This window comes from Rhinoderma darwinii, chromosome 4 (assembly GCF_050947455.1).
Source record: "Rhinoderma darwinii isolate aRhiDar2 chromosome 4, aRhiDar2.hap1, whole genome shotgun sequence".
Taxonomy (NCBI): Eukaryota; Metazoa; Chordata; class Amphibia; order Anura; family Rhinodermatidae; genus Rhinoderma; species Rhinoderma darwinii.
The window spans coordinates 352,299,560-352,318,471 of NC_134690.1; the positions used below are offsets into that span (position 1 = coordinate 352,299,560).

At 41.1% G+C, this 18,912-nt stretch overlaps 1 protein-coding gene across 1 annotated transcript in view; it reads left to right on the forward strand.

The window, feature by feature from the left end:
• Nucleotides 1-18,912, forward strand: part of RIN2 (Ras and Rab interactor 2) — a 172,535-nt gene that overhangs the window by 98,214 nt on the left and 55,409 nt on the right. The window contains exon 4 of the mRNA XM_075862965.1: nt 16,820-17,006. Within this exon, the coding sequence (XP_075719080.1) occupies nt 16,820-17,006 (187 nt within the window). The remainder of the gene's footprint in view (nt 1-16,819; nt 17,007-18,912) is intronic.

The window sequence follows — 18,912 nt, forward strand, 5'->3', positions numbered from 1 at the left end:
TAATACTTTTACTAGCTGGGCGTTCTGATGAGAAGCATCATCCACTTCTCTTCAGAACGCCCAGCTTCTGCCAGATCACGCTGTGACGTCACTCACAGGTCCTGCATCGTGTCAGACGAGCGAGGACACATCGGCACCAGAGGCTACAGTTGATTCTGCAGCAGCATCGGCGTTAGCAGGTAAGTCGATGTAGCTACTTACCTGCAAACGCTGATGCTGCTGCAGAATCAACTGTAGCCTTTGGTGCCGATGTGTCCTCGCTCGTCCGACACGATGCAGGACCTGTGAGTGACGTCACAGCGTGATCTCTTGAGAACACGGCTGTGTCTGCGCTGCCAGAGGTGGGCGTTCTGAAGAGAAGTGGATGATACTTCTCGTCAGAAAGCCCAGCTAGTAAAAGTATTAAAAACGCCCCGATGTACGCACATAATACACGCCCACTTGGACTTTTAATTTTAAACACACCCACTTGGACTTTTACTTTTAAACACACCCACTTGGACTTTTGCAAGCCTCATTTGCATAACTACAAAAATGGTCATAACTTGGCCAAAAATGCTCGTTTTTTAAAAATAAAAACGTTACTGTAATCTACATTGCAGCGCCGATCTGCTGCAATAGCAGATAGGGGCTGCAAAATCTGGTGACAGAGCCTCTTTAAATGAACGCTTCTCACTACCATAGCTTATTGCAATCCTGCTGAGTAAATGGAAAACGTGTTGATGACTAATTGGTAACAATTACTATTTACCTAGTAAGGATCCTAGTAAGGATCTGACTGAGCACACATACTAGTCATTAGAACAGTTATCAGCCAGCAGTTTAATATTATGTGCTAACACAACCATACAAAAGAATCAAATCCAGGTCAAGTATAATGGGTAGAGTTTTCTACCAGCAATGTTGTGTAATGTATTTCCTAGGCTGGTGAAAAATGGAAGCAAACATTTATGATAGACATATTTGTTCTGTGTACTTACCAACTGAGAGTTATTACAAAATAATGCAGCCAAAAATAGCTAAAGGGAACCTGTCGTTGACATTATACTGAGGGCAGCATAATGTAGTGACAGTAACGCTTATTTCAGTTGTCCGTTACTCATTTGCTTAAGTTAAGCCGTTTTTGAGATCTTACCTGAAGCGCCGGGCAGTGCCGCCAGAAATAAGTCCAGTGTATTTATGAGCCGCCAGTAGCTTTGCCCACTTTCCATTAGCTTTGCCCACTCTCCACTCTTTGACAGATGGGGCCGTGTTCCCACAGAGTTTTTTGGCGATGATTTTGACGCGGAAACCACATAGGAATCAGCGCAAAAAAAAACCTGCCAAAATCGGCCCCCATTGATTTTAATGGCAGGCAAAGGCGGTTTTTATACCTGGACGGCTTCTAGCCGCTCACTGGAATAAAAAGCGGCATCTCCTTTCCGCCTATGGCCTCCCATTGAGATCAATGGGAGGCAGAAAAAACACGCGGCGCTCATTTATGAGTTTTTCGCTGCGTTTTTTGCCGCAGTCCTTGCATAAGCTTCAGTGGCCATAGGCGAAAAACGCAGCGATAAACACGGCAAAAAAGCATCGACGGGTCAAAATCTGCCTCAAAATTCCTGAAGTAATTCTGAGGCACATTTTTTTCTGCCTGCAAAAATCTCTGTGTGAACAGACCCTTACTGCATAGGGAGACATCTGTCAATCAGGAAAATGGGGTCCTGTCTAGGGGCGCATTCACCATCTAAAGCAATAGAGAAGTGGCCATGCTTGCGCGCAATTCTTTTTCACTATCCCTATAGCCCTGCACTAGATATAACAGTGTACACCTTTTATACGAAGTGGTATTATTTTTTTGGGGTAAAAAAAATACCCTCTTTTTTCTAATCTCAGACAACCACTTTAGGTATGTTTTTTCATAGGTCGAATATGCTGCGGATTTGTCGAAACAGATCATTTGAATGCGGTATCTCATAAATCTACAGGTAAATCAGAAATCTGTAGCAGACCGCGTGCATTTTTGCTGCCCACAGTGCTGCGGAAACACAATGTAGCCGCGGGAATCATTGTAGATTTTCCGCATAGGTATTACCTGTGGATTTAGTGTAAAGTATTGACAGTAAAAAACTTAATTTACAGCTGTAAAAACCGCAACAAAATACAGCTTGCAATTTTTACAATGGATTTTAAGTCTATTGGGGAAAAAAATGCAGCATCTCTGTTCAGAGTCCTTAGCATAAGATCACATGCTGGGGATTATAAAGTTGCAACTGATTTTGCATGCATTTTTCAAGCCAAAACCAGAAATGGATCCAGTAGTGCACACCTGTAAGGCCTATCTTTATATATTTCTTCTGTTTAGGTTCTGTTCCTGTTTTGGGCTTTAAGAGGGCCTGTCACCTCTCCTGACATGTCTATTTTAGTAAATACTTGTAATCCCCATGAAATAACAATTCTAGAGCATCTTTTCTTAGAACTCTGCGTTGTGCCGTTTGTCTGTTTTTTCTCCTAGAAACGTATAATTAAATTGACAACTGGGTGTTACTATTCCCCTTGTCAAATAGGTGTGTCCCTATACAATCTGAAACTGTCAGCACTGATTGGACATTGTCAGTCTGTGTAGGGACACACCCCCAACTGGTGACACCCAGTTGTCAATTTATATTAAAAAAAAATTCTAGGAGGAATAACAGGGGAATGGCACAATGTAGAGTTCTAAGAAAATATGTTCCAGAATTGTTATTAAATGGGGAATACAAGTATTTACTAAAATAGGCATGTAGTGCTATTTGGTGTAGCTCATCTGTACACTAAATATCACTGTCTTTGTGGACAATCCCTGCCTATATATCTGGATAAATAGGCTAATTTTATTTTCAGGATTTAAGGAAAGCTGTGTGATCACCGCTCTGGGAGCAGCAGCGGCTGTTTTATTTGCTGTCATCAGCTCTCATAGGAACAGATATGTAAAAAGAGATTATTGAAAAGAGTTAGTAACAATTTACCAAAGGAAAATTTGACTCCAGAACCTATATTTATGCCTGATATATTTATTTTTTTGTTCCTTTGAATGGGAGGGATGGTGGGTTTGCTTAACGTTTGATCAAATGACGTAAGGACAGTACTGTATTGCTATTTAAAACTTTACTTGTATACACAGCCGATAAGTTTCTTCATTCACTTATTGCCCCGGCCAATGCTGTGCGGAGTTGAGTAAATAGACATAGTCCTGACCTCATCTATTCACTGAATTATGCAGGATTACAGAGTACAAGAACAGATGTTGGTTTCATTTTTATGTCAGTTTAGCCCCTATGACCTTTCACTTTTGACTCGGAGGGTAAAATTGTTACACACATTGTATATTTAAGTGTGTTTTCTCTAATCCTGAAGAAATCAGACATTGCTTAAAAATATCATTTTAGTAAGACCTCAGAGTTGAGTGCATTGAGCCTATATGGAGGCACACGGAGTCCCTGCGGTTACAGAACTGTAGCCACACTTTATGATGCCTCTGTATGGCACCATATTACAGAGATGTTCTCCCTTAGAAGCAACACTTCTAGGAGAAAATACCTCCGTAATACGGCTTCCGATGGATCATGCCACAATTTATTTTCTTAGGAATTCAATATTAATCCAAGAGGAAAAACCTTTTGAGTGTGAAATCGGAGGCATACAGAGGTGTACTCATAGATTCCTACGGGAACTGTAATGTGGTAATATGGTACTGCATGAGGCCTAAGATATAAGACTTTTTGAAAATACTTGAAATTGTACCTCCAATTTAAAAAAGAAATAAAAAGTACATAGAACTAGACTAAACCACCCATCAGTTTCTGCAGTCCCCAGTGTTCTATTGAATTCTGCAGTCCCAGTGTTCTATTGTATTCTGCAGTCCCAGTGTTCTATTGAATTCTGCAGCCCCCAGTGTTCTATTGTATTCTGCAGTCCCCAGTGTTCTATTGTATTCTGCAGCCCCCAGTGTTCTATTGTATTCTGCAGCCCCCAGTGTTCTATTGTATTCTGCAGTCCCCAGTGTTCTATTGTATTCTGCAGTCCCCAGTGTTCTATTGAATTCTGCAGTCCCCAGTGTTCTATTGTATTCTGCAGTCCCCAGTGTTCTATTGTATTCTGCAGTCCCCAGTGTTCTATTGTATTCTGCAGTCCCCAGTGTTCTATTGTATTCTGCAGTCCCCAGTGTTCTATTGTATTCTGCAGTCCCCAGTGTTCTATTGTATTCTGCTGTCCCCAGTGTTCTATTGTATTCTGCAGTCCCCAGTGTTCTATTGAATTTTGCAGCCCCCAGTGTTCTATTCTATTCTGCAGTCCCCAGTGTTCTATTGTATTCTGCAGTCCCCAGTGTTCTATTGTATTCTGCAGTCCCCAGTGTTCTATTGTATTCTGCAGTCCCCAGTGTTCTATTGTATTCTGCAGTCCCCAGTGTTCTATTGTATTCTGCAGTCCCCAGTGTTCTATTGTATTCTGCAGTCCCCAGTGTTCTATTGTATTCTGCAGTCCCCAGTGTTCTATTGTATTCTGCAGTCCCCAGTGTTCTATTCTATTCTGCAGTCCCAGTGTTCTATTGTATTCCGCAGTCCCCAGTGTTCTATTGTATTCTGCAGCCCCCAGTGTTCTATTGAATTCTGCAGTCCCCAGTGTTCTATTGTATTCTGCAGTCCCCAGTGTTCTATTGTATTCTGCAGTCCCCAGTGTTCTATTGAATTCTGCAGTCCCCAGTGTTCTATTGTATTCTGCAGTCCCCAGTGTTCTATTGTATTCTGCAGTCCCCAGTGTTCTATTGAATTCTGCAGTCCCCAGTGTTCTATTGTATTCCGCATTCCCCAGTGTTCTATTGTATTCTGCAGCCCCCAGTGTTCTATTGTATTCTGCAGCCCCCAGTGTTCTATTGTATTCTGCAGTCCCCAGTGTTCTATTGTATTCTGCAGTCCCCAGTGTTCTATTGTATTCTGCAGTCCCCAGTGTTCTATTGTATTCTGCAGTCCCCAGTGTTCTATTGTATTCTGCAGTCCCCAGTGTTCTATTGTATTCCGCAGTCCCCAGTGTTCTATTGAATTCCGCAGTCCCCAGTGTTCTGTTGTATTCTGCAGTCCCCAGTGTTCTGTTGTATTCTGCAGTCCCCAGTGTTCTATTGTATTCTGCAGTCCCCAGAGTTCTATTGTATTCTGCAGTCCCAGTGTTCTATTGTATTCTGCAGTCCCCAGTGTTCTATTGTATTCTGCAGTCCCCAGTGTTCTATTGTATTCTGCAGTCCCCAGTGTTCTATTGTATTCTGCAGTCCCCAGTGTTCTATTGTATTCTGCAGTCCCCAGTGTTCTATTGTATTCCGCAGTCCCCAGTGTTCTATTGAATTCTGCAGTCCCCAGTGTTCTGTTGTATTCTGCAGTCCCCAGTGTTCTGTTGTATTCTGCAGTCCCCAGTGTTCTATTGTATTCTGCAGTCCCCAGAGTTCTATTGTATTCTGCAGTCCCAGTGTTCTATTGTATTCTGCAGTCCCCAGTGTTCTATTGTATTCCGTAGTCCCCAGTGTTCTATTGAATTCTGCAGTCCCCAGTGTTCTGTTGTATTCTGCAGTCCCCAGTGTTCTGTTGTATTCTGCAGTCCCCAGTGTTCTATTGTATTCTGCAGTCCCCAGAGTTCTGTGCTGCATTCTGTGCATAAGCTGTAGAAATGTGGATATACTACTACTCCTACTCTCTCTGTCTTCTGGACTTCCATAGTACACATTTAGTGCATCGGTTACAATCAACAGGAACAGTAAAACTCCCGTTACTGAATACAGGAGCCCAAAAAATAATTCCTCTGGCAAATTTCTACAGTTTATGCCGAGTATGCAGCACTCACCAGAGGAGGTTGAGTGGCATTTTCTCAAGAAACTCTGCAGACTGATATATGGATAACTTCATAAGAGCAAGCGGTATTCATATTTAACTAATTTTCCTGTAGTCTATGAAGAAGCTTAATATGTCATAATATGGAATTATAGGATAATATCAGAGCAACAAAAACCGTACTGTGGGAATCTGGCGCTCTCAGCCGCAGGTATATTATCATATATTAATGCGCTCTTATTTTAAATGCTAAAAAGTTTTTTTCCTGCATTTGGCCTGCACTCCTTGTTTCCATTGTTATAACACAGAACAGCAGGAGAGAGGAGACAGGAAGGGTGGGGAGGGTCTGGATCTACATCCATTTACTTTTAAGTATGCTTTGATTTTCATGTTTTGCAGCAATGCAAAATATTTTATGATTGGACTGGACTTCTAGCTGACAGACATCAGGAACGCAGCTTGTTCTGGAGCTCCCGCCTTATAGTTCATTCCAAAGATTCTTTGTAAAAATATCACATTTCAATGTACTGCTGTTCATGGTCATTGTCACAGTCATTAAATATTCGTATATTTTCCTTGTGGAAGTATCCCTACGATACAGGATACAGCTTTGATATTTGACTAAACATCAGTGTTCCAGACATATTCTTATATATGTGGGCACAATGGGGCAGATTAAAAAATTACTAAGAAAAATTTACCAAAATTCTGATGCAAATTGTGCCACAACTTATTACTCTTACCACGCCAATTCTAAAAAGTGTCTAGAAAAAGAAGCGTTGCCAAGAGGAGTTGTAAAATGTGAAAAAAAAATAGATGTCAAATACGCTAGCCATGAGGTGGTGTAAGAAAAAGAAAAGTGTCTAACGTGTCTAGTGAGGTACACCAAGCTAATTGTGATAAATTTGGCAAAAATGTTCTAACTTGCTAATTCATGCAGCTTTCAACACAATCGATAAAACTCTCCCAATATGTCGTTTGTCTAGCCTCAATTGTAACGAACATCCAAAGTTCAGATTCTGGGAAAAATATCACAAAACATCATTCTTTAAAGAGCCATTCCAGGAGTTCGCTAGAGATGACATTTACATATTATATTTCTCTCTATACAGAGTATACCCGTCTCAGACATTTGTGGCATATCCCACCTCTGAGAACCACGTCTATCTCTAGAACGGAACTTCCTGATCCCGTCCTACCTTCTGCTGCTGGTTTTCGATCACTGAGTAGGGTGGCCGGGGGTTCCAGAAACAGCTGGGCGTGTTTTGCTACTTTGTTTTCACAACTCACATAGACGTGAATGGGAGATACAGAAACTGCATAGCACAGCGAGCTCCGTTGTTTCCTAGCTCCCAAATTCCAAAAACAGCAGGAAAAAGTAAGGATGGGGGTCAATGGACTCCGTTCTAAAGAGGTGGGACCTGTATCTATTGGACATTTATGGCATATCCTCTGGATATGCCATAGATGTCTGAGATGGGAACATTTTTTAAATTTAAATACTATGTTCACTGTAGGCTACCAAGACGCAGGGGCAGATGGAAGTGAGTAATGCATGACTGATCAGATTATTCGTAGGGTTTGTTAGTAGTCTGTAACCATGGAGACACATTGGTCTGCATAGGAGCTGTATACACTAACTGGTAAGAGATTTTTTTTTAATAAAGACTAGTTGCTTCCTTTTTCATTTTAAATCCAGTGGAGCAATACAAAATTGCTGCAAATAAACCGTATTCACACTGGTGTTGGGGCAGTTTTTGATAGATTTGTCGGCAAGAAAAGCACTTCATGGAGCCTGACGGATCTCATAATAAGTCCACAGCGTCAATGGGTGCTGTTGGGATCCGTTTTTGGGAACGGATGCCACGGTACAAATGTGAACAGAGCCTTATCCTGCAGCACTCCCCTTCTTAAAGAGGAACCCATAAAACACTGTTTATCTTGAACCTCCCGATGTATAAATATTCTTACTTATAACGAATAATAAGAGGCAGGGAGCCAGTGTCATGTAACTCCGCACAACAATGCAAATGGAGCAAGTTTGGTGGCAAGCATAAGGGCTTGTCCACACACAGCAAAATTGCTGCAGAAAATTTCTGCAGCAATTCCGATGAAAGTCAAAGGTTTTCCCGCTGCGGCAAAAATGCACCATTTCGTGCGGTTTTTACGGCAAAAAATGGTGCGGAAATTGCGGCGTTTTTCCCAATGTTAGGAGATGGAGACATCTCCTCTGAAAAACGCAGAAATTCTGCACACCTTCCGTAGCAGGAATTGACATGCTGCGGTCCGAAAAATACGCAACCGCAGGTCAATTTTCAGCTCAGAAATCTTACGCAACGTGTGGATGAGATTTGTTAAATCTCATCCACTATGCTGCTACCTTATTCTGCTGCATTTTTTCAGGCCGAAATTCCGTCCGGAAAAAACGCGGCTATTCCGAAACTTGTGGACAAGCCCTAAGGGAGCTGTAGTAGCTACCACACGTGGTTGTCACCATTTGCAATTCAGCATCTGGTAGACCAATTTAAATGAATGACAGCCGAGTAGAATTTTTGTTACCTACACCCATGAGGATAAGGGCCTGTTCACATCAGCATTGCCCTTCCGTTGAGGGCTTCCGTCTCATCAGGTTAACCCCTCAACAGAAAATGCAAACAGAAACCTTAGCTTCCGTTTTCCTCACCATTGATCTCAATGGTGACGGAAATGTTGTTAATGGTTTCCGTTGGTCACCTTTGTGACAGGGTTCCTTTGTTTTGACAGAACCAATAGCGCAGTCGACTGAACCCCTCAACGGACGGGCAACGCTGATGTGAACAGGCCCCATACTAAGGAGCCGATATTTTCCAAAAATAATTTCCAAGAAAAAGTTAGATTGCAAGTGATCAGATGAGATTTGCCTCTAAAATCAGCGTGATTTAGAGAGTCTTATTCGACCTCGCTTGGGCTGTTGTGCAGGTCAACTACCTTGGTGTATATTCTGACGTAACAGTGATTTTCTGTCACATAAGAGAGCAAAGTGCATTATAGGCGGTAGTACACACAGTAAATATTTGTAAAGTGATGGCAGCAGATATAGGCAAAGGACAGGTGCAGCTTTTTCAGTTATTTTACATCAGTGCAGTATTAAATCTGCAAAAGTGTATTTTCATCTATCGTCATTCAAAAGTAATCCATATTGTAACTGGGCACTATATGTCCAAAAGTATTCTCTACTGCATCGCTCACTACAGTGAGTGATACACTGGAAGAGACATCTACCCAAAAACTGTACACCAGGAGCTTCATGGCATGGGATAGCATGGTCGTGCAGTTGCACATGAGCCTTATATCACAATGCACAATGTCAAGAATCGGATGGAGTAGTGTAAAGCACGCCGCGACTAAACTCTAAAGCAGTGAAAATGTGTTCTCTGAGGTAATGGATCAAGTATCACTATCTGGCAGTCTGATAGATGAATCTGGGTTTGGCGTCAGGAGAACACTACCTACAGGAATGCATAGTGACTACTGTAAAATATGGTGGTGGGGGGGATAATGATCTGGGGATATTTTTTACGTTTTCCAGAGTAATGTTAATGTTACAGCATACTAAGACATTTTAGACACGTTATGCTTCCAAAGTTGTGGGAACAGTTTAGGGAAGGCCCTTTCCCGTTCCAACATGACAGTGTCCCTGTGCACAAAGCAAGGTCCAAAAAGACATGGTGTGATAAGGTTTGGTGTGGGACATGTACAGAGCTCTGACCACAACCCCATCGAACACCTTTAGGATGAATTGGAACACCGATTCTCATCCAACATCAGTGACTGACCTTATAAATGGTTGAATGGGCACAAATTCTCTCAGACACACTCTTAAATCTTGTGGAATGCTGTCCCAGAAGAGTGGAGGCTGCTATAGCCACACAAGGCGGCTGCACTTCATATTAATGCCCATGGTTTTGAAACGGGATGTCCAACAATCTCATATGTGTGTGATGGTCAAGTGTCCAAATACAATGTATTTGATTATAGATCTAGAATATTGGTAGCAGTCAATCACATCCGAGCTTACATTTTGCCAGCTCCACTTGTGGAGTGACCTTGTTTTCACTGTCTTTTCTTCATACCCTCCATAGTTTAGAAACGAGGTGTACGTCGACTGCTGCTGTGCTCATTCTACTTGAAGAGGAATCTATTTCATAACTCTCAATGGCTTGAAGTTGGCATGCAGTCGACTTTACCGTACATAAAAATTGGTTTCATTTTAACGTGGTCGGGCCAGCTGGCTAGAACATGGGTGCAGAGCTTTTCGTTCTGATCTGTTTACCAGATTCTGACTAATATTCTTATTTTTTTACCTCAGAAGTTGTGTCGCCAAAGCTGCATATTTGTAATTGTGTCGGCTGCAGTGAGAAGTCATACAGGATGTGCCGGCCTGTGGGATACAGGAAGCATTGTAAACACACACACAATGGTGACGGCCTATGTCACAGAACGCAGTGTACGGGACAGCTCATTACGCACCAGTCCACATGGTCGGTCACTCTGTGATTTACAGCCTTATATAAATACGTCTTATGTATTTACGCTTCATTTAAGTAGAAGGAAAAGTGTCAGTAAATAAGGATATATCACTACGGGATAGCGGTACTTTCCCCCATTGTTGTCTTTAAAGGACATTGAATTAAACATTGAAATATTTCAGGGGTTTTCCTAAGCTCTGGATAGGGAGTAGAGGGGTATTTTTCAGGACAGATATTGCTTCTTCCTTCCTGCACAATATCTTGGTGGGGCTGTTTATACAAGTTTATATGCACGTTCCTATCATAGAGGCAGTCAATACGATATCAGGACACTACGGTCTGCCATGTACAGCGATGGGTCACAGTGGAAAAAAAATGTAATTACATGGAAACTGCTGGGAATATGAAATGCCCAAGCCTGGCCCGCTCAATTTTCAGATCCTTCCCTCTGCTAACACAAATGAATCCGAACGTTAAGTTAGAGATAGGGATTTTTTGTTTAAGCAATTTCATCATTCTTTCTGTGAGGGTATGTTCACACGTGGCAGAAATTTCCACAACTCAAAAATCCATTCCATACATTCTGCAGCATGTCCATGGATATTTACAAGCAAACAAATCTGCTAATGTGAATATCACTTAATAATAGTAAAGTTAGACATTTAGGGCAAAGCCCCACGTGGCGGAATTGCTCTGGAATTCCGCTGCGGACACTCCGCAGCGTTAATCCGCAGCGGACCCGTTTCTCCATTGCCTTCGACTGCTTTTTAGTTGTGTTCGTTTAGACGATGCAGAAAATTCCACTGCGGAGCATAGGAATTTGGTGTCCGCAGCATACAATGGATGTTGCGGACCTGTGGCGGACTGGTTGCGGACTCATTGCGGAAGTTCTCCATTGACTTCAATGGAGATTCTAAATTCCGCAATGAAGTCTGCAGATGTCATGTACATGTTATGTGTGCTGTGGAGCGTATTGGTTTTTTAACATGACATTTCTTCATTCTGGCTGGGCCTATGTATTTCTAGGTCTACAGCCAGACTGAGGAAGTCAATGGGGCTCCCGTAATTACGGGTGACTACGTGTGTGGACCCATAATTACGGGTGACTATGTGTGTGCACCCGTAATTACGGGAGCGTTGCTAGGCGACGTCAGTAAATAGTCACTGTCCAGGGTGCTGAAAGAGTTAAGCGATCGGCAGTAACTGTTTCAGCACCCTGGACAGTGACTACCGATCACAATATACATCAACCTGTAAAAAAAATAGAAGTTCATACTTACCGAGAACTCCCTGCTTCTTCCTCCAGTCCGGCTTCCCAGGATGACGTTTCAGTCTAAGTGACGGCTGCAGCGGTCACATGGACTGCCGCGTCATCCAGGGAGGTCGGGCTGGATGCCGAAAGAGGGACGCGTCACCAAGACAACGGCCAGTAAGTATGAAATTCTTTTACTTTCACTAGGGAAAGTGCTGTCCCTTCTCTCTATCCTGCACTGATAGAGAGAAGGGAAGTACTTTCACCTCAATACGCAACGGCTAGTCCGCATCAATTTACTGCACATTTTGGGCAGATCCGCAACAGAATCTGCAACGCAGATTCTGTGCGGCATTGATGCGGACAGTTGCGGAAGAAAACCGCCACGTGGGGCCATGCCCTTAGGCTTTGTTTACACGTAGCAGATTGGCTGCAGATTTTCTGTCTGGATTTGCGGACAGAATCTCATCCATAAAAAATCAGCAGAGAAAACATTCATAAATCGCGGTATGGATTTTTATTCCGCAGTATGTATATTTTTGCTGTGGAATCGTTGCATTTTTGTTGCAGATTTTCCCTTTTGAGTTCAATGAGGAAGTAAAAATTTGCAACAAATTGCAAATGTTGCAATTTGTGCTGCAAAATAGTGGCAAATCGGCCTCAAAAATCGTAGTAGTATTAGGTCTTCTTTTTTTTTTCTTTCTTGTTTTTTAAAGTCCTCATTCCTGTTTAAAATAGAAAAAAGTAGATTCTTGCAACCCCCCCCCCCCCCCCCCGCCAGCCAATCAAAACGCCACAGGAGGTGAGGATATACAGTTGTTTTTGTTTTTCTACTCTGTTGGCTGATCATATATTTTATGTGGCCACAAACATGCTTGTCGACCACACATCTCCCCGTGTAAATAGGGGATGTGCTGCCAGCAATATGCAAATGTATGAGGTCAAATAATCGTATTAACAATCATTCGTTCCCATACATTCCGTCCATTGTTTCATGTAAACTAACGCATATCAAGCATTGCAATGTATTATTAAAACAAGTAAGCAATCCTATGGCCAAGTCTCCTAGTGGAACGAGAACATTTTTTACAATAAATAAGGTTCAAAAAGAAAAAACAAAAACAAAGGAAAAAAAACTTTTTCCGCTTACAAAGTACTCTATTATGGGAAAAAATATATAAAGGAAATATAATTGGCTTGGCCGCAACCCGTGACTATGAAACCGATACTATAAATCTAACCTGTTATTTATATATCCCACACACTTGACATAGTAAAAATGAAGGAAGGGAAATAGTGCTTTTTTGTTTTGTTTTTTAGTAACCCCTCCCTAAAATAAAATGGTACGGATAAGAACTACAGTTTGTCACGCAAGATAAAGCCCTATCGTCGAAAAATTAAAAAAGTTATCGCACCCAGAATGTAGTGAGACAAAATCAAATAAAATACCTTTAAGGACACATCTGTTTTGGGCATTGAGGATGCATTAATGTTTTTTTTTTTTTTTTCGTTTTTGCATCACTGCGTTCCAAGAGCTTTGCTTTCAAATTTTGCCATCGACATAGCCATATGAGGGCTTGTTTTTTTTTGCGGGAGAGCTGTCTTTTTTTAATGGAACCATTTTGGGGTACATGTAATGTAGTGAAAAAAATGCTTCTTTTTTTGGGGGTGGGAGAAAAAAATGGAAATTTTTAGCGTTTTGGGTTTCGCTTTTACAGCGTTCACCGTTTGCTATAAAGGATATGTTGGTTTATCGGCTCGGTACGATTACGCCGATATCAAATTGAAATAGCTTTTTTTATGTTTTTTACTGTTTTTACACGATTTGTTTCTGTGTCGTCACATTCTGAGAGCCTTTACTGACCAGATCGGGGTCGGATTTAGCTCCTGTGCGATCAACATGACGTACCTGTATGTCACGGTGGATTAATGTAATCCAAACCATGACATACACTTATGTCCTGGTGGCTCAAGGGGTTAAATATTTTATTTCTATGCTGACAAAATGCAACAATATCTGCTTCCAATCTGACTTAGTAGCAGTTATGCCAGTATGTGTGGGACATCATGTATTTGGTTATTTGAATCCACACAAGGTCTCCATAACAACACTAGACATAAAAAAAATAACAGGAAATGTAATTAGAATCTCTCAGTAGTGCAGCCTCAGGCTTTGGGCCATTAGTCTCTCCAAGTTGCAGTTCAAGTTTGTTGTCTCGAAGATGAACTAATACTAGACATGCAGCAATTAATTCACAGTACTCTACAAATCGTCCCGCAGAATACAGGCTGCAGTATACCATGCAAAGTCAATAATAGACTTATATTGGGAAGCTGCTTTATATACAGACCCCTACTATATAAGTGCGCGCTTATCTAATGGTTAACCTACATTTCATTTGTCATCATGACCTACAGCGAGAGGTAAAATAAAAAAATGACATGTGGGCAATTGTGCTGAACTGGATTAGACAAGTCCCTGGAGGTGTTTGTATAGTCATTTTCTAGGCCAACAGATACTAATTCTAACAGATTGCAATTTCTACTAGAGATTCTTTATTTGTTACATGGGATATGGTCTGTGTGTCCACTAGATGGGGAAAGAGAGCAAGACAAGTCAGTAGAAGTATGAGCAAGATCTTCAATGTAATTGTGGCGGAGTATCATGTGCCAATCTGTACCATGTATCATGTGCCAATCTAAGGCGTTATTCTACCAGATCAAGTATGCATTTTCTCCAGCCTAGCTGATAACCATGATAATGGGGTTGTTTATCCTATTTCAAGGCTATGCTCCCACAGTTTATGATACTTTTTGCTAGGCTGCACCGTATCTTATTTTGGCAGTGCCATGGAATGTGCACTTGTTCAGACAACAACACCCTTATAAAACGTTCATATTTGAAATAGTCTGTAGTAAAAACTGTTTCATTAAAGTCCATCAAAATGCAATTAATTACCATCTAATGTGTTTTGCAACTTAAAAAGCTTCAATTTCATCAATTTAAAGGTCACGCATCAAGAGGGCAAGCAGAGCAGATGCGTTTATGTAGCCTCGAATGCCTGCAAAAACAAATGACTAAATTATCATCAGTTTATTTTTTGCTAATTTTTCTAGTTGTACAAAGTAATATTCTTCAAATTCAAGCTTTTTTTTATTTATAAAATTAAAAGGATTTTAAATCCCGCCTCGAGTTCTATGACCTGACCGTATCACTGGATGCCAAACAACTGCATTTAGAGAGATCAGTATATTACAAGGTCTACATGATGACTTCAAGTGTAAATAAACTTTCATAAAACTTTTGATGTGTCACAGTGACCTGTCAGAAGTTTTGATCCGTGGGGTCCGGGCGCTGAGACCCCTTTTGAACACTAACACTAAGGGGCAGTAGTGCTCAGCTGAGCTCTGTTCTCCTTTATTTCTGATCGGGTATCCTAGGAAAGCCAAGCAAGTGATTTATAGACTTTCTATTAGGCCTGTATACCTCTCACATAGCTTTCCAGGCAGAGACAATAAAAAAATTTAAGTGAACCGCTCTCCGTTGAGTGCTACTGCCTATTCGTATTTGTGATCAGTTGGGGGTCTCGGCATCCAGACCCCCACCAATCAAAAATTTTGACATGTCACTGTGACATGTCAAAAGTTTTATGAAAGCTTAGTTACACTTTAAAGGGAGACTCCGAGCAAATCTAATAGACTGTGCTATGCTTAATGCAGGGCCTGAGGGGGCGGTGCGTGACACAGGAATTCTATCTGGTGTTTTTTGAAACCCTGTGCCATTCACTACCCCTTCAGGCCCTGAGCTAAGCATAACACAGTGTATTCGTTTTGCAGGTAGCAATCCTTTAAGTTATGTTAGACATTGTCTCACATTGCCGCACCTGGTTGATAAATGGGTGCAATGACAGACGATCTATAGGACTTGCCCTTGGTGGGCAGCCTAAATCTGTTTATTTATATATATAGAAACTAGGCTTTTCAACCATGGTAGCAAAATTTGATGGCGGCATAAACGTGGCATTAGGGTCAGTTTACTTTTTCTCCTAAAATTTGTTTGATTTTTGTAATCACGTGACATCCTCTATAAGAATTATGGAGCAGTTGGAAGTTGGGTAATAAGAATAAGACTGTAAGAGGAGCGACTGATGATTTAAGATACAATAAAATATACTGTACTTAGGGCAGCTGCAGATTTCTGCCACAGATTTTCAAAAATTTCTTATCGGATTTGTTTATGGCAAATTTAATGATTTCGGCACAGTGAAGAACACATACCATCTTTGATTGGCTTATTTTGCAACAGAATTTTGTACCCGATATTTGTTGTATTATAAGCCATGCCCCCTTTCTGCTAAGCCAGGCCCCTTTCCAAAACACTTTTTTAAAGTGTATGGGGAGGCACAAAGATCTTTTAATTTTGGCGAATTTTCTTATGTCTAAAACTATTTGCAAAATTATTCACCAGAAATGTGCCACATTTCGGCGCATTTTCCGACATATTCTAGGCATATCCACATTAGTATATCTGCCCAGTGTATCAGTTTTGCCAATAGTGGTATTTTAATATTACTATATCATGGTTTCCAATATTGTGATCCTAACCCCAATGCCCCACACCCACCCAAACTTATGTCATAGTCCTACTTCAGTATTACTTTGATCTTATATTGCACCAATCCTGTATGACACCTATGTTCGCTTTGCTCTCTCGCACTTCTTCTCCCCTTCCCCAGGGATATAAGGTATAACATCTCTGCTTGCTTATTACCCCAGATCACATTCAGTATGTCAGTTTTCAGCATTGTGATGTTGCACAGTATAGTATTATAGTATATTTCAAGGCTGGACAAAATCAGCAATGCCACCAATGTGCCAGTCACTCAAATTTAGGAAAGAAGAATCTTCCAAGGAACGGATTGATTCCAAGCTGAGCTTAACCAAAAGCAAATTGGTTCACATTACCATTGACGGCCCTGCTGAAATAAAGCTTGCACTGTGCTGCAAATATAAAACACCAGTTGACATCAGATCAAGCCCAGATCAAATCTAGAAAGTACCAAAACTTGTTCCACTGCCAAATGATCTGATCTGCACAAATACTTTATATTAGAAACTCCACCCTGATTAGATTAAAAGGGAGTCCGTATACAAACACTGGGTGTAATAGTCATTTTTAAGAACCCTAGAGAGACGTAATTGAATGTTACTATTTCTTTACACAGCATTGAAAAGGAGATGGAGAAGAACATATTGGTTGAAAAGAAAACTTTTCTTCGGGACTCAGGGTATGAAAGTGTTGCCTACAAACCCAGCATTCTGGATAAACTTCTCCACACTCATCCTGTGTGGCTTCAACTTGGTCTGAGTGACGACAAAGTCCAAGACGTCCTCCAAGATCAGCCTCCTGCGGTATGTACAGGTTATAATTAGCGGTAATTGTCCTTAAATTAATGTTGTAAAATGATGTTCTTATATTAGAGAAGAGAAGCACTGAAGAGATTTACTGTGGGTATTAGGGGGCATCATTGGAAATGGTTTCACCTTCACCTGAGTAGCCTTACCCTGTACTATATTCTAAATAAAACAAAAAAAGAGTACATATTTCCTACCTAACACAGGGTTGACACACTATATATGGACAGAATGCTGTCCAATAAAACCATGTAATACACATATTATAGTGCCCCATACCCCCCTGAGAGCTCTGCCAAATTGATCCCTTCTACTCAGAAGAGAAAGTGATGTGAATAACTGCTAGTAAGATAGAGGTAAATTTAGAGCACTCTTTTCTATATAGTCACGTAGTTACATGATAGAATTTCGGCTGCATGTAGTAACCGCTAGGGGGCACCAACCGCATATGGATTTGTACAGCTAGTATTGTAAAGATCTTTATGTTGTGAGCTCCCCCTAGTGGCAGCTGCTGACAAATGCTATGAGTGTGTATCAGAAAGCAGTTTGATACTGGCCCCTCTCACCAACGTTCCCAAATCAGTTGTGTGGCCTGCCTCTATGCCTCCACTGGCAGCATATTTTTGCTATATTTGAAAAGACTTTTCAATGGAAAATCATTCTACGGGTGAATTTCCACGTCGCAACAAAAACCGTGACAATTTACAGTACAATGCATGTTAATAGGCTTTTCAAAACCCTATCCACATGTAGCGGAAAAAATGGTTGTGAGAAGTTATCACATGACTTATTGACATTATTTTCTAACCATTATATATTTTTATCTAACAATGCTATAGTCTGTACTTATATATGTACCACTATTGATGAAGTATTATCCCATGTATTACAGACTACAACATGTGCATGGCAAATATAAAGGCTTTTATTTTTTTCTAGCTTATTAACAAAAATTTTAATGACCTAATATTACAAAAATTAATCAGCAATACCGTCCCCCTCCCCTTCCCTAACATCGTCCCAGAGATAAAAGAAGAGAGAGAAAACATCTCACAGTAAAACATACTCCTGCTTTATATCTCATAAGTGGTTTTCCACATCTCCATTTATTAAGGAATTTTTCATGACCCTTGTTTATTTGGTAGTAGCTATTTTCATAGAGGAGGACCATATGCACCTCACCTTATTTCGTTTTGGAGCACCTGAACTTTAGTTGAAAACCGGTTTTTAAGAGTCTCAAGACGAACAAGGGAACCTGTCAGCAGTTTTGAGGGCTCAAAAGGGACGCGGCTTACAGCGTGCAGTGCAGGAGCACCTGCACACCAAATCCCATCTCAGTGTCACTTGCCATCGGCATCGTGGAAATGAAAACTCGTTTTCTCAGTCATATAACGTGAAAAAAAGGTAGGATTTTATATATCAGCATGTGAGCAGTTTTGAGACTTCAAAACTGCTGACAGGTTCCCTTTAAGCATACTTTGTCCGCAATACTTCCAAACACGGCATTCAATTGCAACAATCTGTAACACGATCATCACACATCCCCTATAGACCTTTTTAGAGGAACGAAACAGGAATGCCTACTTCCCCTCTCCTCTTCAACCTCTATAGATCGTCATTTGTGCCATCTTTTGGAAACACGCACCGCACCGAAAGTTGTTGCCTGTGTAGAAAACATATTATGGATAGTTACTCACCCTAAAAATGTACTCACAATTATTATCCAGGAACTGCAAAGGGTGGGAAGGCTGTCAAGTTGTTCTCCTAAAGTTGACAAAACCCAAGTGCTATTGTTTAGACGTCCCGCTAGACCAGGGCTTCCTAATCTTTTTTTCTACTGGAGCCCCACCAGCCACAACATGGTCATACCCAGGCCTTAACCATCCATGGTCGAAGTCCATGC